The sequence below is a fragment of the Bactrocera tryoni genome, chromosome 1 (assembly GCF_016617805.1).
Source record: "Bactrocera tryoni isolate S06 chromosome 1, CSIRO_BtryS06_freeze2, whole genome shotgun sequence".
NCBI classification, from domain to species: domain Eukaryota; kingdom Metazoa; phylum Arthropoda; class Insecta; order Diptera; family Tephritidae; genus Bactrocera; species Bactrocera tryoni.
The window spans coordinates 46,726,265-46,748,461 of NC_052499.1; the positions used below are offsets into that span (position 1 = coordinate 46,726,265).

General features: G+C 35.0%; 1 protein-coding gene across 4 annotated transcripts in view; it reads right to left on the bottom strand.

The window, feature by feature from the left end:
• The window catches only part of LOC120766559 (tyrosine-protein phosphatase 99A), a 531,852-nt gene that overhangs the window by 252,800 nt on the left and 256,855 nt on the right, over positions 1 to 22,197 (bottom strand). For all 4 annotated transcript variants that reach the window (XM_040092152.1, XM_040092151.1, XM_040092146.1 and 1 more), the window contains exon 7: positions 21,325 to 21,439. In XM_040092152.1, coding sequence (XP_039948086.1) covers positions 21,325 to 21,439 — 115 coding nt within the window. The remainder of the gene's footprint in view (positions 1 to 21,324; positions 21,440 to 22,197) is intronic.

Genomic DNA, 22,197 nt, shown 5'->3' on the forward strand with positions numbered 1-22,197 from the left:
TAAGAAAAGTCTTTGTTTCAGGATTCTTGAAAGTGAGCAGAAATCCATTTTTATAAGACTTAACTGCAATTTCTGAGCAGTAAACTCTTGTATGTGTCTTATAGAGGTATACAAATTAAATCATCGCCAAATGACCGGATACGGTAATATCTGCTTGAGTCCTGACGCATAAATATACCGAACCTATAGCGAGTTACCACTAAAAACCATGGATCAAACTTGCTTTTAAAATCATAAAATGTTTGCGAGAGTTTAAGTTTATCAGTAAGAATTTTAAAATACTACGAGTATAATGTAATATTTGTACAAGATTATTCATCGATTTGAGGAACCGCAACTCAACTTATGTAAGTACGGACCAAAACGACGTGAAAATAAGTTGAAGATGCTGTAATTAAATGAAGGTGAACAAGTGAAGCCAAACCTAAATTTACCATTCACTTACTTATGCTCCAAGCTTGTGTACAACTACAAGTGCAAAACTAAGTATTTTACGGTTTGTCCACTTCTGCCACTTGTGCCACATTTCATTCAGTCACTTTCAAATGCTTCGGTTAAGTACACCGCAACACACCACTAACCATGCGCCACACCGCCAATAACTATACTTCTCACATAAAACCTCTGCTCGTATGTATGCATGATGTGTGTATATGTATGTACGTGAGGTGAGCAAAAAGTTTGAACGCAAACGACGGTAACGTATTGAGCGCAGCTCAGAATGAAAGATGAAACAATTTATCAAGTTGATGGATTTTAAAACCGATACCACCATTTCATTACGAAAATTAATATACGCTTAAGGAGATAGAGGTAGCGAGTGACAGAGAGCGAGTAGTTGCATTTAGTCCCCTCCAATGGCTCCCTGTGTGTGTTTGTGTGCATGTGTGTGTTAAAAGGTGAAGGTGTGAAAAGAATTGGTGGTTAGTTGGCATGTTTGTTGTAATTGCGAGTTGTCGAAGATGTAATTTATTCCGGGCGTAATGAGCTTTAAATGAAATTAAATTTATAAAAGATAATGAACATAAAATAAGTAAAACGCAACAGTTTGATAATGATATGTTATGGCAAGGGTATGATGAAATATTAATTGAGATCTATCGGCAGCAGGAAGAACTATGAGAATTTTTAAGCAGGACCACTAAGTTACTTCGTTAATTAAATATACTTTCTATAACAGCAAATTGATTTGAAAGGATTGATTTGTTGGAGAAAAAGATATATGTAAATATTTATCGTCCATCTTGAGACTGTAGATGAAAATAGGTGATGGCTTGAAGATTTACGACTCCGAACAGATAATGTTCTTTTGCTTTCAAACTTTTATACCTTATAACAAGGTCCTTAGAAAATCCTGTAGGTATATGTACGGAAGCTAATATATAGTACTTTAAAAATCGTAGGATATATATGTATATATATATATTAGGGATATACTGCCCTAAGTTAGGTATTAAGCAGCCTTTAAACTGCTGGACCAGTATATTTCAAGCAGAGGTTTTCTCAATAGGAAATGCTACTGAGCTAGCCCCTAATGCAACAGTTAATATATATGCGGACAGCCAATCGAGCTAATCCACTCGTTTCGCATATCGGCTAAAAGCGTCTTATATAGCAAGGTAGTAGTGGAGAGTATCGCCCAGAAGAAACGGCTTAACTTCTACTCATTGCCAGGTCACAAAAGCATCTGTGGTAACGAGATAGTGAACGCGATAGCCAAAGAGATGTACGTCTGTCATCCGATAACATTTCGCACATTGCTGAACACATCCATTGTCTATACGACGATCTAGACCGACATCTAGTGATGAAACGATCTACCAAGGTGGAAGACTGCAAAAGCTACGTACAAATTAATCAGAAATATGCGAATTTCCTACTGGCACTCCATAGAAGGAACTGCAGGAATATGGTTGGAATGCTCTTTGGTCAGAGTGTGTTGGCGGCGACAGCAGAATGGGGCGGACAGACGGAGAAGACTGCAGGAAATGTGAAGAGAGATAAAAAGAGTGAAAGATAACGCTTCAAGCTTTTGGGTCCAACGAAATGGGACACTAGAAGAGTTAATGAGACTGCAGGGTTGTTTAAATTGGCTTCAAGCAATAGACTTCCAGGGTAACCTTACTTAAAATTAATAATCGGCGATTTATTTGAAATAATTTGGATTTCCTTGATCCTGTAGGTGCTCCGAAGAAACGTATCTTTTGTTGATAAAGAATTTTCTGCTTAAAATTATATGAAATTCAAAAATTTACAAAATTTATTAAGTATTACTATAAATGAATTCAGCTAATGTTAGAACTTGTGCAATTTTGATTTGTAGAAAAGTAGCAGATTCCCAAAAAAAAAAAAATACTTCTATGGGGAAATTATTATGAAAAATCTGACTTCTTCGATCATTATCTGACACATTTATGGTATATAATAATGTCGTTTGAAATTTTCAAATTGATCTGTTTAGTCGTCTCGGACAAAATTTTCCACGCGGACTTAGGAAGCAGCATTTTGAAACAAATGCGTTCAAAAATTTGGAGCCGATAATGCCAGGTCTAAATACTCTTACAAATACGCTCGTATCTTCGTAACTATTTGCCGGATCAATTTGAAAGATCGAAGAATGTTCACCAATATATGTTTATATGATATACAAAGTGCGTTCCAAAGTAAAAAGGACTTTTTGAATCTAGCGCCCCCTGGTGGTGTCATATATATGTCGACTATTGCGTTAGAATCTGCTACCTTTATCGATTGTCCAGTGAGAATTTCATGACATTTCATGGATTGGAAGTGAACTTATTGCGTTTTAAGTGTCGGTATGTTTGTGTTATCGGTGCAAAAATGAGCTTCGAACAAAGAGCAAACATTAAATTTTATTTTAAAATTGGCAAAACTTTCACCGAAACGTTTAAATTGAAAAAACAAGTTTATGGCGATGATTGCCTATCCCGTAGCAGAGTGCACGAGTGGTTTCAACGTTTTCAAAGTGATCGAGAGGACATAAATGACGATGAACATGTGGGCCAATCAAAATCCGTGATCACCGGAAATTCCATCGGAACTGTGCGTGAATTCATCAAAAATCAGCCGAAATCATCATTGAAATTCATGGAAATGGAATCGGACATCTCCAAAACATCGATTTATCGCATTTTGACCGAACATTTGGGCTTACGACAGGTGTGTGCACGGTTTGTTCTACACAAATTGACTGGCGACCAAAAATTGCTCAGAATCCAACAATCGAAGGGCACACCTTGTAACCGATTATTTGACCAAACATCACATTTTAACCATTAACCACTCCTCGTATTCACCTGATATGGCACTGTGCGACTTCTTCCTTTACGGGAAAATGCATTTGCCCATGAAAGGAAAGCGTTATGCAGACGTAGAGGCCATTCAAAAGGCTTGCACCGGCATACTGGCGGCCATACCGGCCACCGAGCTAAAACACTCGTTCGACATGCTTTTGGACCGTGCAAAAAGCTGTATTGAAGCAGAAGGAGACTAAAATAAATTGATTTTGTCGAAAAAACCATTTGTTCTGTTTTTAAGTCCTGTTTAATTTGGAACACACCTTGTACATGCAAAAACTTATCGAAATTGAGAAATTCACGGTATAGTAAACATCGCCATAAGGACCTAGGATCCCAAAGATTTTTATTTTCCAAAAATATTATTAAAAGTGTTCTATTATTTTTGTGGTTAAATCTTAAATCAGGTTTACGAAAACTAAATAGTAGGAGGTAGTAAGGGTTCTGAAGTTTCTTCTGTTAATAAGCTACTTGTAGGCTCTCTCTCGAGAGCTAGTGCAGTGAGTACTCATATCTAATGCTTGGTTTTGGGTCAACTATATTGGGCTCTTGAATGAAAGGCCGGAATTGTTGGTAACAAAGTATCACCCCAGCATAAGTATGAGTGAAGACAACAAGCAACGCAAAAACCGAAAAGACTTTCTTTGACGTTTGCAAAACAGCAACTCGTTTTACAAGAGCATTAATTTCGGGCGTAAACCATCTTGAGAGCAAATTTGTATTAAAGGTGTGTAAGTAATCCTCAGACAACAACAAACGAAAAACACTGTGAATTCGGAAGCAAAAAGAAAACCACGAACCAAGAGTCGAGTCGGTTGAGTGCCCACAAAAACCCGTGTGTTAAGTAAGTATTTCCGGAGTCGCTCGCTGTCAGAAGCTAAAGAAAAGTGCTAGAGGCGTGATTTCGCCACATAAGTGTGCAAGTTAGCCATAACTGTGCTTGTGCATATATACATATATGTATGCGTGAGTGTTGGTGTGGCACTAGTTCATTAGCAAAAACAATATGCCTCCAAGATGCATATTCAAATGACAGCCTTTCGAGCTCAACCCGAACACATACACACACAAACATACAAATTTGTTGCACTAGCAATTGTGGGCGGCGTCTTTTAACGTTGTTGTTGTTGTAGTCTTTTGCTTTTTACGGTTACTTCACAAGTTTAAGTTTTACTAAAATTAATTACACCAAACGCTGAGCTGGCTATAAGAACACGTGCATGTGTGTGTTTAGGTGTTTATGTGTGCGTATTCATTAGCGTTGCGCGTAGAGACGTCAAAGGCGTTAAGGCAAGCAAAAATGGTGGGCGTCGAAATGCAAAAGCTACGAGCGTTTACTTTGTGACACGAAGACGCGATAGTGTCTTCCGAAGGAGTAATTACTTTGTGTGTATGTGTGTGCATGTTTGCCTTTTTAGGATGATATATTTTTGTGTGTGCGTCATTCGTTTGGTAGTTGTTAGCTTTATAGCGGTAAATAATGGTTTGTTGCAAGCTTTATGCTTATTCGCCACTCGCATTGCCAACTATGGTATTGCCGGTGCTCGGCAAACCAGGTGCTGCATGCAAAGAAATAAAAAAGTACAGTAAAGTGAAGAAAAGTAGCTGCGAAAACAGTATGCGGTTGTGTTTGTGCTAGCGGGCTAAAAAGGCAATAATACTCATCATGGCCTTGCCGAAGTTGTGGTATGTACTGCAATGGTGAATGTTAAAGTAACCGCAAAAGTTTTTACGTGCTGGCATCAAATGGATGTGAGTGGCAGTAAGAAGCGTAAGAGGCAGTTTTAAGGAGCTATACTCACTAGAAGGAACACTACGAATAACGAGGGTACATTTACAGTTTTGCTATAACAATTACGTGGTTGGGATGTTATAGAGTTTTCATCTTAAAATAATTTACAGTTGTGTGAAAAATATTTATTTACTTAAATTTTAACTAATATTTTTTTATTTTAGCGTTAAATTAAATTTTTAAATAACTTTTATTTTTATTTTATTTTTGTTTTTTTCCATTTGCTTTAAATTAACTTAATTTTAATTTGAAATTTCATTTTAATGTTAGTTTTTTTCAAGTTTAATTTTTTTTTCTTATTTTTAATTTTGATTTAATTTTTGCATTAATTGTTACATTAATTTTAATATTAATTTTGGTTTCAAATTTAATTTTTTTTTATTTTATTATTTTTTTTTTTAATCCTAACTTTAGTATCATAAAATAGTTTTAAAATCAATTATATATTTTTTTTTAATATTAGTTTTATATTAATTTTAATGCATATTTAATTTTAATTTCTGTGAATTTTATTCTTATTAATTTAAACTTAAAATTTATTTTAAATTTTAGTTTCATTTTTCATTTTAATGTTAGTTTTAATATTAATTTCATTTTAATTTTCTTTAATTTTATATTAAATTAATAATAATTAATTAATTAATTAATAATATTACGACTACTTTAAATTGTAGACGTCATTTTAATGTGTATTGTAATTTGGCCTTTTAATTTGATTTCATTGGTATTTAGTTTTATTTTCAGCATTCATTTATTTTTATTTTTAATTTTTTATTATTTAATTTTTATTTTAAATTTAAGTTTTAGCTTTGATCTTAATTTAAATCATAATTTTGATATAAATTTGAATTTTAAATTTAATTTAAGTTTTAATCTTAATTTTTCTTTCATTTAATTTTTACTTTCATTTTTAATAATTTTATTTTTATTTTTATTCTTAATTTCTATTTTAATTTTCATATTAAAATTGGTATTTTAATTTAATTTTAATTTTAATTACAATTTTAGTTTTTGTTTTAATTTAAATTTAAATTTAATTTTTGATTTTAATTTTAATTTAATTTTGATTTTATAATAATTTTAATTTAATTTTAACTTTGATTTTAGTTTTCAGTTTTGATTTTAGTTTTAATTTTTATTTTAATTATAATTTTAATTGTAATGTTAATTTTAATTTTAATATCAATATTAATTTTGGTTTAAGTTTTAATTTTAATTTTAATGTTAATTTTAATTTTAATTATAATTGTAATTTTTATTTTAATTACCGTTATAATTTTAATTTAAATTTAATTTTAATATTAATTTTAATTTTTATTTTAATTATCGTTTTAATTTGAATTTTAATTTTTATTTTAATTTGAAATTTAATTTTAGTTTTAATTTTATCTTATAACATTTTAATTTTTTTTACTTCGTGCCCCATTTCCTTAAGGAAAAAAATTTGAAATTCTTTCGTAATTTGTCTTCGTTTCATCGCTCATCCTCTCTCTCGCTTGACAAATAAGTGCATCTGTATATTTAAATTCGTGTAAAAAATTTTAAGAGCACAATTTTTATGGCGTTGCACTCAGTGCTTTTTACAATATTTCTTCTTTTTTGCGGTTTTACTTCTTGTCAGCATTCGTTAAATGATAAACCGCATCGGAAAGCTAAAAATGCAGCATGCAATAAAAAATAGTGCAGTAATAAAGACGCAGCATGTAAAAAAGCCACAGTCAAAAACCGCGCAAAAGTCACAAATTGAAATGTACACACACACGCACACCCATACAGTAAAGTGAGTACAGCAGCTCCGCTAAAATACAGGAAATTAATGAGCAAAAACTACAATTAAAAGGTGCAAAAGAGATAGTGAAAAAATTAAGAGGTTGTTAAATACGATACGAGCAATAAGTGCATGTTGCCAAGGGTGATTAGTTGCCACCGAATGGCGGCAAGAAAGTTGCAAAATGTTGCTATAAACCAAAATGGCTGGCAGTGCAATGTCGCGCGGCCATATAAACATGTAAGTGTGGGTGTAAATTAAGTCTGAGATTTAAATTTTTTTAAAGTACAATATTCTTAAAGCACATGACTTCAAACAATAATTGTAGAATTCCAAGTGAAACAAATGAAGTTGATATAAATAGATAGATGGCACAACAGCTGATCGATTTGATTACCTCGACAATAATAAGAACATACTTAACCTCAAAACTTCAATTAAAATGAGTCTGACCGAATTTAAGCGCAGACAATATATTTGACTTTTCTGTTATTAATGGCAAATAATGTTTGGAATAAGATATCCGGCATAAATATATAAATTGCTTACGCAGCCTAAAGGTAGGCAACGATATATTAAAGATATTTTTATTTTTATTTAGAGTAGAATCAAAAAGTAAAAAAAAAGCAGAAAATAAAATGCTATGGAGTTATAATACCGTGTTTTTCAATAGGGATAGTATTCAGTAATGTTTTCAATTTCATCATGAAAAGATATGTGCATGAACAACGTTTGGAAACCATTTAATTTTATTATCAAAATAATCGTTCTCGTGCAACTTAATATCTAAGTGGCTGTTGTGTCCTTTCAGCTATACTATATTCACTCTCGTGGTGATGTCTACGTCAATAAAGAATAATGTTCAAGGGCCAATAAGACCAAATCCAATTCGAAGTGCTATCGTGAAGACAAGTGTTGCTGAAGACCGCAATTTGTCGATTCTAAGAAGTTTTCATTAATTGAGACTGTCTTAACCACAACGGCGGATTTGTGAAAGTATTTGGCTTGCATTCGTATAAAATTGTTCTCACTCAAGAACTGAAGCCATTGGTTTACTCTAAATATTCGAATTTGCTGTTTAAATCAATAACGTTTTTTTTAAGAAAATTATCTTCACCGATGCGGCTCACTTTCAGCTGAGTATTACGGTAAATAAACAAAACTGTCGATTCTGGTGCAAAGACAATTCGCATAATATTTATGAAGAACCATTACATCCACCTAAATAGACAGTTTGGTGTGGCTGTTTTTTATGCTGGTCTTTCGAAATGTAGCTGATGAAACCGTTACTGTCAATCGAGAGCGGTATAGATCGGTGATTATCAATTTTTTATGGCCGCAGTTGGAAGAAGTTGGGCTTGACAACATCTGGTTTCAATAAGATGAGGCTACGTTCCACATAGTCGGCAACAACCGAACTATTGCGGGGAAAGTTTGGAGATTCAATTGTTTCAAGAAATTGTGACATTGAATGGCCTTAAAAAAGTTGTGAATTTACACCATTAGACTATTTTTTGTAGGGTTATTTGAAATCATTGGTCTTTAGCCAAAAGACGAACTCTCTTCAAGCATTAGTAATCAATATTGTACGTACGTATGGCATACGACTTGATTTTGTGGACAAAGTACTCGAAAATTGTGTTCGTCGAACTCATTATTATGTTATATTCGGAGCTTAGTTGTACCGATTGTAATTCACTTTAAACAAAAACATTTCCTTGGCAATTGGTGTGTGTGTTTTGACGTGATGATGTTCACGGCGAGGAACTATCTTTCCCTCAAATATACTACGGCGTGCCTCGTCAATTCGACCTCAACGTGCGGTCTTATTAAAAAACTTAAAACAGCGTCAATCTTGTTTTCATTTCAATCTTTTACTTTAAAAGCGATTCGCTAACATAGACGTTTCACGTTAAAAATAACGGCCGTGTGCCCCGGCACAGCCCCACCCGATTTTTTTTTTTAAATCATATCAGCTCACAGTGAACAAAATATAGCAGCTGTAAGTGAGAGTGTACATGATGATCGTGTAGAGCTTATTGCGCGCCTTTTGCAGCCACTTGAACTGACGTATGGAACAAAGTACAAAACACAGCCGTGCAAGAACTAAATCGGCTCGACCTTTCGAAGCTACATCGGTTCGCTTTAATGGCTCTTGAAAAGTTCCAAGAAGATGCAACGTTTTCGAGCAAAATTTTGTTCAGTGATGAGGCCCATTTCTGGCTCAATGGGTATGTAAACAAGCAAAACCGCCGCATTTTGAACAAAAAGTAAGGAGCAACAATTTCATACAGAAAAAACAATGACTTGGCCTGTTTGAATCATCGGCCCATATTTCGTCAAAAATGATGCCAGTGAGAACGTAATTGTCAATGGCGACCATTATCACGCCATGATAACTGACTATTTGATGGCTGAAATTGAAACTCGTGATCTCGGCGACATTTGGTTTCCACAAGACGGCGCTACTTCCAACACATCACATCAATCAATAAATTTATTGACAGATCACAACGGTGCGCAGATATTTTCACGCTTTGAGATGGTCGATTGGCCACCAAGATCATGTGATATCACACTGTTTGACTTTTTCCTGTGCGGATATGTAAAATCTTAAGTCTATGCGGATAATCCCGCTTCGATTCCGGCCTTAGAGCAAAACATCACGCTTGCCATTCTCCAGTTACCAGTCCAATTGCTCGAACGAGTCATCAAAAATTAAACACAACGGGTGGATCACCTGAGCCGTAGCTGCGCCCATCATTTGCAAGAGAAAATCTTCAAAAAATAAACCCCAAATAATGTTCTTTCGAATGATAATGCCACAGACTAATGAAATGCTTCAAATGTTTATGGCCGACATTTCACTCTTTGAAGGAAATTCATTTCACGAAACATAAATTTATGATACTCTGCTTCTACACCACAATACTTTATCATATATGACGCACATATGTGTACCGTTAGTTTTTTATATATTACATACCGCAGAGTATAAAAATATGAATAAGGAAATGTTGGATTGTGAAGTTTGCAATGGAAATTCATAAATATTAAAACACTGCACGCTTTTTTTGCGCATAATACATTTATTAAATATAAAATATTGCATTCGGCATGTCAATAATATGGATATAATTTTTTATTGGAATTTTACTTTGCCGCACGGCAAAGGTGCTAGAAAAGCTGACGTGGTGCTTGTGGAAATATACGTTTGTATGTGTATGTGTATGGGTGTTTACACGCACATGTCCAGCTAACGGTGCAGCAAAAGGTCCGAAACTGAAAAAACAAATATCGGCTGCGCATTTCTGGAATTGCGTACAAACTTCAATTCAGGCATACAAGTATGCGCCATGGGACACCAGGTGGTATGAGCAACATTTAAAAATTGTGGAGCGCCAGCTGGTATGAGCAACACTTGAGTAATGTCGAGCGCATATTTAAAGAAATATGCAATAAATGTTTATAAATATATTTGCTTACGTATGCAGCGGCAAAGATGTGAATTATTTTTAGAAAAGTGGAAGAAATAACTGACGCGTATTTATTTGCAAAAAGACATGAAGAAATAGTTTTGAACATTGCGCAAGGAAACGCACTCAGCTATATGGCCACACCTCAACATTTGCTGCACTCAATGTAATGCGTAATCACAAAAAAAAAAATGTGAACAAAAATAAATAAAAACTCATAATCTGTTATCAAGGAAATGCACATAAAGGTATTTACTGATTTACTGTGCCACAGCTTTTCTTAAAGAAAGCGTAGAGCAGCAAGAATAAATTTTTATAATCCTTAATGCGCTTCAGAAGTTTAATGTTTTCGTCTACATAGTGGTGCGGGTATAAATAAGCGCGCCAGCTGCCACAAAAGTTGACGCCGTAGGCAACTGCGAAGTTGCGAAGAAACCCAATATAAAAGTAAGCAACACAAAATAAGACGACAAGGCACTGGAAATAAGCCCACTTTCGCTGCCGTAAATCTTTTGATGCGGCTGTAAAAACTCTTCATTATTATGCCTTTTATTATTTACCCGTTTCCATTATATTTTCGCTTTTTTCGCCCTAGCTCCTCGCATTATTTTTCCACGCATTTGCTTGTGCGCCCAAAACAAAACAAAAAACGGCGAAATTAAAAAGATAAAGAATATTGGCACAACGGTTAATGCAACAACGTGCAACTCGTTTATGGCATCTTCACTTTGGCGCGCTGCCAGCGGGACTACAACCCGCGTCCGACGATAATTACGCCTCATTATGCTTGTCAGTGGCGGCAGCGATATTTGCAAGTTGAAAGTAAATAAATGTGTAAGCAAAATAATAAAAGAAAAGCGAGTAAATTTAATGAAATGGAGTTAAGTGTTTCTGTGGGGAATATATGAAAAGAGAGTTTTTTGCTTTATCGCCATACTTACGGTTATTTTTATTGCTTTATTCGCGTTGCATGCATTCGCCTGTGTGTTTATTTAATTGAATTCGCTGTGCAAAGTATAATTATACTTTTAGCAATTGCAAAAACAACAATGTTGCTTGTATTAATTGCGGCCTACCAAGGTTTCTTGCGTTTGCGCGCCTTAAAAAAAATCAATTTACCGCACTGCTTTTGATATATTTAAAGGCGTAATTGATGAAAACAAATATTTGTTGTTGTAATTTGTAAGTCGTCTGTTGCACGGCTGAGAGTATTTCGCAGCATTGAGTGCCTTTTCAATTGAAGATTTGTCGCTTAAAGAAAGTTTTTGCACTCGGCGCCGTAAAGTATGCTATGATTTGTATGAATATTGCGTATGCAGCACGGACATAGTTTCGAAATGAGATGTGTAAAATGCGGTAGAAAACCCACTGATTTTAAGACTAAAATACACCTTTGGTTTGTAGTAATAGTCCAGAGTGTCCTCAAAAAATCTGAAGGAAAACTTTGCCACTGATGTGCTGAGTGGTCTGTGGGGTCTTTCAGGTGTGCTGTTTACGATCTCGAGTTTAAAAACTTTCCACCAAAATTAGCAAGAAAAATCCTCTAACATTACAGCTTCAAAATAACTGTAAACTAGTGCTTTTGAGTAATATCGAACGAATTTCCTGATGGTCACAAAAAAATTAGTATTTGACTCAAGTCAAAAGGGGTTACGAAATAAACCTAGTTGGCTAACACTTTCTTTACATAATGATAGTCTTATGGTTGCATTAAAAATATAAACCAAATCAAACGAAGAAAAAACGATTGACTGGTGTAAGTCTCCGCTAAATTACACATGCAGCCTAGATGTAGGCAATAACTGTTTTACAGCACGGGTTAATTGTCAAAATAGTTCCAATTTTTAGCGAATTTCAGTGAGAGATGCAAGGGCCAATAAGACCAAATCCAATTCGAAGTGCTGTCGTGAAGACAAGTGTTGCTGAAGACCGCAATTTGTCGATTCTAAGACGTTTTCAGTGAGAGCTGCAAGAGAACTGAAAATTATAGATAAGAGAAAAATTATAAAGATACAGGAAGACCAAATATTACAGATTAGGGGGGAAATTTTAAACTTGAAATAAAAGACGAATAAGTGTTTTGGCTTGGGCGGAAAACTATGTGCAATGACCAGATTATTAAATGCAAAAGCAAGCATGACCGAAATAAAGAAGTGTACGGTAGAGTGGAATGTCGTTTTTAAGATCCTTTATTAAAGTATGAAAGAAAATTTACATGCAACATACTGTGAAGAACTTAGATTCAATAGTTATTAAAAGGTAAACTTTTGTTGAAATTTCGCAATGAAGAGTTGCAAACAAAAGCATCGTTATGCTAATGTTTGTCACCCCGATTTGAATATGCTTTCAATGCAAATACTCTAAGGCTACTTGAGAACTCCATAACACATCACACTGATCCGGCATTTGTTTGGCATAAGCTGCGCGGCTTACAAAAGCCTCAAAACCACTCCCAACAAATTTATTAGCACTTAAGCATATTGAGCTACTTGCCAGCGCTTCGGCTTGTAAAACAACGGCAGCAGTGAGGGCGTAGTGGGACAAAAAAAGTGTGAGAGCTGAGAAAAGTTATTGAAATTAAGGCGCTTTTGACACCGCCAAATGACAAATCCATCAGTTGAATGCCAAAAGTCACAAATATATGCACACATACACACGTGCATAAATATGAGGGCGCGAGAGGGAGAGTTGACACTTCATGACTGTGTGACAGCTGTGACAATTGTGAGCTTACGCCGCAGCCGCAGCCGCTCGGGCCCAAGACACGCTGCCGGCCAAAGCGTCAAGTTAAGCTAAACTTTTTGTTGCACGAACAGCTTCTTTCTGTTTTTCTTGTGCTTATGCGCAGCAATAACGGCATTTACCTACTTGATTTCTTTTTTTTGAAATGGCGTCAGCGGTGAGAACAAAATACGGACCCTTGAATGTGTCTTGTATATGTGTGTATGTATGTGGTGGTGTATGTGGCGAATACTTGTGGGTGTAAGATAAATCCGCTGTCGCACACTCAACCGCGTTTAACGGTAAAGCTTAATGTTTCTTTTTGGCCTCTCTGCCAGCCGATGTGCTAACGTGTTGTTGGTGCTGTTGTTGTTGTTTTATTTCTTGTTAGCAAAGCAGTTTACGCAAAAGCTTTTAAGGGATTTTTGGCTGTTGTGCGCTTAAATCAGGGATCAGCCAAGTAAGAAATACGGTAATGAGTTTACATGGCAAATAAGCCATGAACCACCAAGCGCTTGCATTCGAGGGTGCGGGGACTTCAATGCTGCATGTAGGCGGAGTAGCATATCCGCGTTTGCTCATTACATACCCACGTATTTGCATTTGATGTATGTGCGCCTTAAATCTTAAAATAATTTTAATATTTTTCTCCACACTGCAAACGTTTGTTTGTATGTGTGTGGGTGCGTGTTTGTGCGAGTTTCGAAATATTTTCTTTTTACTTCAAGTTAGCCGTTGTTTGTGTTTCCTTGTCATAATAGCATGTGATTAATTGCGGTGTCTAGCGGCAAAAGCTCATTACGGCCGCAGGGATGGCATCATTAAAAGTTGACTTTGTCGAAAAATAACTGTTAATGCTAGAAAAGTGCAAAAGAGTCACATTTATATTTTCATATGTATTTGAATGTTTTTGGTTTTTTGTTGCTGTAATGTCTATTTGGAGGTAGTACTTGGTTCTTCGTGTGGGTTGCTTTGATTTGTATATTAAAAGATGAAATTATTTTTAACGGATTCATGCCAACATTATTACAATTTCTTGGATCTCTGTTTGTATAGAGTTAATCTTAATAGCTTTGAGACACTTAATTTGCAGAGTAACTATCAAATATCTTCTTAAAGTTAGCTAAAAAGCCTAACTTTTTTTAGTACAATACTAATTACTTACAAACAAATGAAGAACAAATTGTGAACGCAATTTTAATTTATAATATTGTGCAATAAGTAACTGATAGGTATAAGTTACTTATTTTGAAAAGTTTTCTAAAAAAAAATATAATCAGGCATACTTTGTGACCAAAAAATATGAATAGTAAAATATTTAATTATTCATCAATATGTATTTTGTCGCCTTCAAAGTAATCTCCTTCGATTTTAACACATTTATGCCAACGATTTTTCCAGTCCTCCAAACACTTTTCATAACCACTTTTGGGCTGGACTTCAGCTCCTGCAGCGAATTTTGTTTTGTCTCTTCGGTAGACTGAAAACGAAATCCACGAAGCAGAAATTTCTGTTTAGGGAACAGGAAAAAATCACACTGCGCCAAGCCTGATGAATTATGGTGGTTGATCGTTGGTATCCATTGCGTTTTTGGACCAAAGAGACTTGTTAATGGTACTATTTTTGAAAGCAAGAATGCATTTCATACCCAAACTATCCACCAAAATCATTCGAACGCGCAAGCGAGAGATGTCAAGCCCTCTTGGCATCTCTCTAATACTTTCCTGCCGATTTTCAAGCATCATATCCCTCACTTTTTTAATATTTTCTTCAGTTGAAGGGGTCGAAGGTTGTCCAGAACTAGGCATGTCTTCAACGACCGAATGCTGTTTTGTCTTAAGGTGTACTCATAAAATGTTTTCTTATAACGACGAACCGTATCACCAAAATTGCCTGATCCATCATTAGACTATGTCGAATCGATGAATTATTTTTTCCTAGACTGGTATTCGTGTGAAGCTTGATATCTTTATATCAGTGAGAGCTGTTCGTCAACTTTTTACTTACAAGTTGAAAAATTTTTGAGGCGATTTTTCCCACCAAAAAAAAAAAAAAATTAGAAACAAATTAGCTTGAAATTTTGTGTTTTCAATGGAATATTAGTTTCCATTCAATTTATTCCCGAAGTTTTTTATTTATTACGAAAACAAGTACTTGACTGGCGCAAAGCTTTCACTGACGGTCGTAAACTCATCAAAAACAGGCCTCATGCAAGTCGTCCACTCACCTTTTTTTAATTACTATTACATCGAAATAGTTAAGGAAACAGTGCTTCAAAGTCATCGTGTTGACATTAGAGAGTTTGTGGAGTATCTGAATTTTCATTATGGATCGATTCAGCACATTTTGATTAATGTTATGGGTATGAAGCGAATCAATGCTGGACTTGAATAATTCGGTAAACCGCGCCAAGTAGAGGTTTCCAAAGAGATGCTTGATCACTTATATTATTTGAGGGTCCTACGTTCATAAAACGCATAAACGGCGGCGAGATGTGTGCTTATGAATATGACGTCGAAACTGCTCAAAAAACTGTCAAATGGTGCTCCAAACTGAGCCGAAATCATAAAAACTAAAATACGCTGAAGTCACTGAAAGCACTGAAGATCATAACAGTTGAGGCTTATGGAAAGTTGGATTAAGAGTTAGTGTGTGTTTGCATCGACTCAGACGTTAGCCTTTTTTGTCACTACCCGTCAAAATTGTTTACCTTAATTATACCCTGAACAGGGTAAATTAAGTTTGTCACGAAGTTTGTAACACCTGGAAGGAAGCGTCGGAGACCCTTGGTAGATATACTTTATAATTGATCAGTATGTTGAGCTGAGTCGATTTAGCCATGTCCGTCTGTCTGTCTGTCCTTTTGTATATATACGAACTAGTCTCTCAGTTTTTAAGATATCGTTTTGAAATTTTGCTAACGTCATTTTCTCTTCAAGAAGCCGCTTATTTGTCGGGACTGCCGATATCGGGCCACTATAACATATAGCTGCCAAATAAACTGGACGATCGGAATCAAGTTCGTGTATGGAAAACTTTCACATTTGACAATGTATCTTCACGAAATTTGGTATATGTTATTTTCTAAGGCAACTATGTAATCTCTGAAGAAATTGTTCAGATCGGTTAACTATTGCATATAGCTTAGATACAAACTGAACACATAGTTACTAAAAGAAATGCACCTGTGAAGGGTATAATAGCTTTCGGATGCACCGAATGTTTTTAACGTTTTTTCTTATTTTTGGTTTGTATTATTACATGACACCCAAAGTTAAGTCGATAATCAAATAAAAAACGACGTACTTAATACTAATAGCTTAGGTTATATTAAGTTAAGAAATCTTACTTGGACAGCTTAGAACGTCAGTTCTTTGCAGTGCTGAAGGAAACTGCTATAAAGGGTCACAAAATCCTCGCATATCGACAAATCGCTCTGAACCTATCACAAATTTGATGAGTAGCTTAATGTCAGTTTCGCCTATTTCTACTAGTTCGCCGAAGATAAGACTAAATATAAGAACCACTGCTAAAGCACTTCAAACATAATGTTTCAGAAAATGCGTCGCTTGTTCTCGTTACTCAATTTTAGATTGAGCTACTAGAGAAGCTATTTCTCACACCTCTATACATTACAAAAGCCCATAACTTAAACTTTGGTTCATATTTCGATAGCTTAGATATTTAAAAATTATCGCCCAGAAATAATTTTTTAAAGTAACCCTATATGAATAATGCCAAAATTCTAATGTTGCTCAGAACTGTTTTTGACTGATCACGGGTGAGAAAGGAGATAATCAAACAAACTCTAAATTGAGGTCCAATTTTTTATAATATTGACTGGGCGTACTAATTTTGCCTCGAAGTTTGCGTCAACATATTGTCTGAGACGTGTGCAATTCTGTTTGGTTGAGAAATTTTCGGAAAAATTTGATTTTCAGACAAAATTGAAAAATAAGCTCTAAAATTTTAAAATGGGAACTTTGTATTTAAATTTTTGATAGAAATTTCTATTAAATTAATCGGAATGGAGAAACTATTGTTACATTAAAAAAATTTGGTTATAAAAAATATTTTTCTTTACCTTAGTCCGGTCAAAATAAACAAATAATAAGAATGAAGTTATGAATTTACAACAAAGTTTCAGAAGGATAGCTGTAAGAAAATCACTCATCGATAATTTTATCAACTATAATTTTCGTTTAACCTTATTTAACCTATTTTTTTTCTACATAGCGGAACTGCGAAGAGTTGCAGTTTGTTATTTTTCACCATATTAGAAATTAAAAATAGAAGATTAAAAAAAAATTTTATGTAACTGCAACGATATTTTGAAAAACAGCTGGAAAATCAAAATTTTTATACAAAATTTCCATTCAGGACGACTTAAAAGAGATTTTCGAAAATACTAAATTCGCATTTCAAGTGCATTTTTGTATGGTTTCAGCTAATCCATAATCTTCCACCAGCATATTCCACGTTGGTGGAAACCAGTCATCGAAAGGCCACAAATATAATCTGAGCTGTAAACAAGAGATAAACATCACCCCACCATTGAACTTTGCCCAGACTATTTTTGCTCATCCCACACTTTTGGCCCAAGGCCCTTGGCCTTAGCAAACCACCAACTGAAATTAATATGTAGAGTGTGCGAATTGCGGCAGGCGAAACAGTTGGAGTGAGGGGAAAGAGGGAGCAATTGTTTTTGTTTTGCTTGTTGCATTATTGTGGCAAGCATGTCAACAGTTACAGTTACTCGCTGCTGACTATTAGCCGCACTGCTTGGCAAAGACCTTCACTCCCGAATGCTGAAATACAAACTTGCCGCAAAAGCCAACCGAGCAAGTGTGGTGGCATGGATTATGGTGGCTCATAATACAGCAATAAGGCAACAAGGCATTTGTGCATTTTCAGCAAATCTATAAGAAGGAAAATATTTCAAAGTTTTGTCAACAAATGTGATACACATCTTAAACAACGGCACTTTCGAGTTGTGAAATCGATGCTTGAAAGGCAACAACAAAAAAAAAGTTGTTGCAACATAGTGGTCGCAACAGCTAAACAGCTAGGCCAGAGTAGCAGTTACGACTTTTCGAACCTGAAAGTAATACGCCTGTATCCTTTAAGCTGAACGTGGCGCACTTACACACTCACACACACACACCTGCTTTTGTGCCTTTTACCTTGTAAAATGAAATTCAAAGCGCAAACAAAACCAAAAATGTGGAAAATATTTTGAAACCTGCTTTGACACTTTATAGTTTTACTTCTCATAGGCAAGTTATTGTTTGTTTATGGAAAATGTATATGTGTGTGTGTGTGTATGTGCGTGCTCCAACATTGTTTAAGTAACTGAAACAGTCTGTTCATGCTATTTGGCAGCCAAATGTGGCCGCAACTAATATTTACTACTATTTTTGCTTTTTATTCCCTCTTCATATACTCTAGTGAGTATATTAATTTTACCACGAAGCTTGCAACACCGAAAGGGAACCCTGTATGTTGGTTTATTTCCGAAGTGGTCCCTAAATTTTAAAGATACTGAACTGAAATTTTGTAGATCTCCTTTTTCTGTAAAGAAATTGCTAATCTGCCGGAACCGTCGATATCGGACCACTATAGCATATAGTTGCCATACAAACTGAATGATCGGTATGAAGTAGTTGTATGAGAAACTTCTTTATTTGAGAGAATATCTTCATGAATTGTGGTATATATTACTTTTCGATATAACGGTACAATCTGGGAAAAAATTATTCAGATCGGTCCACTACAGCATATAGCTGCCATACAAACTGGTCGATCAAAATCGAATATTTTAGTCGAAACTTTTTTATTTGTGAAGAGTCTTATAGTTTCGTTGCAACCGAATTTAACATTTGGTTTTTGTTTTACCTAATCTTCGTCTTCTACTTCGACTTCCTACCTTGACTTCGTTTTCCTATTTATTATTTCCGTTAGTTTTGTTGCCAAGGGCGTTTTTCTTATATCTCAATTGTCAGCGTGTCGTCTGCAGCTGTTTTTAACTTTTTGACATCCTCGTTGGCACTTGCTTTGTTCTTGTTTTGATATACACACATCCATACATGCAAACAGGTATTTATTTTAGGCCTTGCAGGCAGGCAGTTACATCAAGCATTTGCAAGGATTCTTTAACTACGAGTATTAGCACATAAGAACGTAGACATTTTGCGTCGACTGTGCTCACATATACACCAACTCACATATACATACATACATGTGTATATGGGAAAGGGTACAAAATTTGTGCCTGTGTGTGTGTGTGGCCACTCATAGTTCAAAGTGCGCTGCCCATATTTGTTGCAATACAAATACAATGCGAATAATACACAGATAAGCGGGTCAAAGGGCATTTACTGTTTGTTAAGGTTGGCTGGTGGGTGTGGCGTATTGTGTTGGGGTGTGATGTGTTGAGGTGAATTAGTGGGGGTGTTGAGTGTTTTTGTTACTTAAGCAAAGTGACATAAGAAAACAGTTTTAGATTTGTTGCTTTGCTTTTATTGCTACTTTGTTGTTCATTTTGCTGTTGTTGTTGTTGTTGTTGCTTCTATGCTTATCTTGACATTGTGCTGCTACGTAAACATTGCATTGAATAATGGCTTTGCATAATGCTTTTGAAATGTTAATTTCTATTTTTCAAGACTGTAAGTTCATTTTTGTGAAAGCTTTGATTGTCGAGAATTTTCGGAAATAAATAATGTATATTTGTATTACAAAACTGTATACATGTACAATATGTATGTATGTATATGGAATGTTAAATTTAAGATATGACAGTGTTTTAAGGCGAGTGATTTTGAATGTTAGCGTTAATATGGAGTTCACTTGATATATTTTAGGACATTTTAGGAGTAATCCACGCATTTTTGGATTTATTTAATAAGTTCGCTTGAAGTATTTTAGAAAATTTTCGGAATAATTCGGAAATATATAGTGTTATTTAAAAAGTTAAAAAAATTCTTTGCTTTGGAAGCAATTTTGTAGTCCTTTAGGGAATTTTCAGAGTAACTAATAAATGCTGTACATTCTTTTAGGAAGTTGGATTGGAATATTTTATAAATTTTTCGGAGAAATTCCGAAACTATACAACTCCTTGTAAAGTTCGCACGAAATATTTTAAAGATTTTTCGGAAGAATTCGGAATTATAAAAAGTTCTTTGGAAAAAGTATGTGGATTATTTTAAGGAATTTTCTGAAATATTCCGAAATATTAAAAATCCTTGGAAAGTTTACTTGTTATATTTTGGGTACCCTTCAGAGTAATTATGAAATATAGAGAGTTTTTTGTTAGAAAGTAGTTTTGGAATATGTTAGGAATTTTTCGGAGTAAAGCGGAAACTATAAAATTACTTTGGAAAGCTTGTTTGAAATATTTAAGAAATTTTCGGAGTAATGCGGAAATATTGAAAGTTCTTTACTTGGAATATTTGAGAAACTTTTCGAACTGATTCGGAAATATTTAAAGTGTTTTGGAAATTTGAAGTATTTTTGCTTAATATTAACCATAAAACACTGTTATTATTTCCTAAAAAAGTGCAACTTTTAGAAGACCAGGGTATTAAATAGTCAAAAAACTAATGAAAAAGTAAAGAGTAAAGATAGAGCAAAGTGAGGCTGTGATTAGGCAGAGATATGTTATGAGCAAAGAGAGACTTTGATTGGTCGAAGATATGTGATGAAGCTTGTTATTGTTTCCATATATTGTAGAGCCTTGTGAAACTGAAGTTCCAATGAAATTATTGGTATGAAAGTATCTGCAATCGTTTAGGTGTAGAGCAAGCAATGATGAGATGAGTTATTTTTCCAGATGACTAACCAAATAAGAAGTGTAATTTTAAGGAATATTTTATAAATTTTTATAAGGAGTTGTAGATCGGTTCACTGTGCTACCAATGCATAGGGATATGCAAATCCATGTACATCAAGCAGCAGATAACAGCAGATAGCGGGAGGAAAAAAGTTAGAGTTAGGTCCAAAAATGTGCGAATATCATAATTTTTACGAAGGCAAAAGAGACTGCACAACCGAAAAGAACTTTCATGTATATTATATGCGACCAAGGACCAAGAACGGCGGCGTTCGAAAATCATCATTATCAGTTTAATATTTTATTGTTACAGATTCTGATGTGATTTTATTCAGCTCAGACCAGATGTAAGAAGTTTGCAACAAATTTCAATTTCTCCTTCGATTTTGCCAATATTTCGCATTAAAAATTATCATCTCACTCACCTCCTTCATCGGTCATGACCAGTATGGTGGTTTCCGGCCCCAAGCCTTCCGGATTGAACACTTGCACGGTGACTTTGTACTGCGTATATGTCTCCAGATTTGTAATTTCATGACTCTGCAATGGAAACAAGATAAATTGCAAGTTGGCAAAACATTTAAGAAAATTTCAAAACACATCATTAAAATTATGTGTCAGAAAATGTGAGATATTTTCGAGCAAATTACAACTAATTACTTGCACAACCAACGTTTCGAAGCCCTGGTGTGATTACGTAAAGCCCATTACAAATGCTCCAAGCCCAAAGAGCAAATGCTGTTGCTTGGCTACTTTCATGCTGCTGAATTAAGGATATGCGTGTAAGCTTTAATTTTGCTGCCAATGCAACAAGCATTTTCCGTTATGCGCGCACACAACTGCACACACATAAGTGCAATGTAGGTACTAATGTTGGAAAGGTACACCGGCAACTGGTGCAGACTAAATGAGAAAACTCGAATTTTAACTGGCCAACCATAAAGTACGTAAGCTCATTTGGTTAAGCAGCTCATTCAGAGACAAAGTGCGGACTTAAACCTAAAATGCACACACGCTCACACTTACACACTTACATGGAAATTAAATAGAGGTAAACAGTGTGTGGCCGCCACCACCGATTTGCATTAACACTGTTGTGCGCCGAAAAATATAAACTAAAATTTTACTCGCTTCGGCTGTGGCTTTAGTGTCTGTGTGCCTTGCCTGTTCTCAGTGTTGTTGTGGGTGCACACACTTAAACACATACAAACACACATACTTAGCAGTTTGTGAAATAGTTGGACAATTTCAATTTATGCGACTAGCTGGTAAATTAAATTCGTTAAAATGTGTGCAAA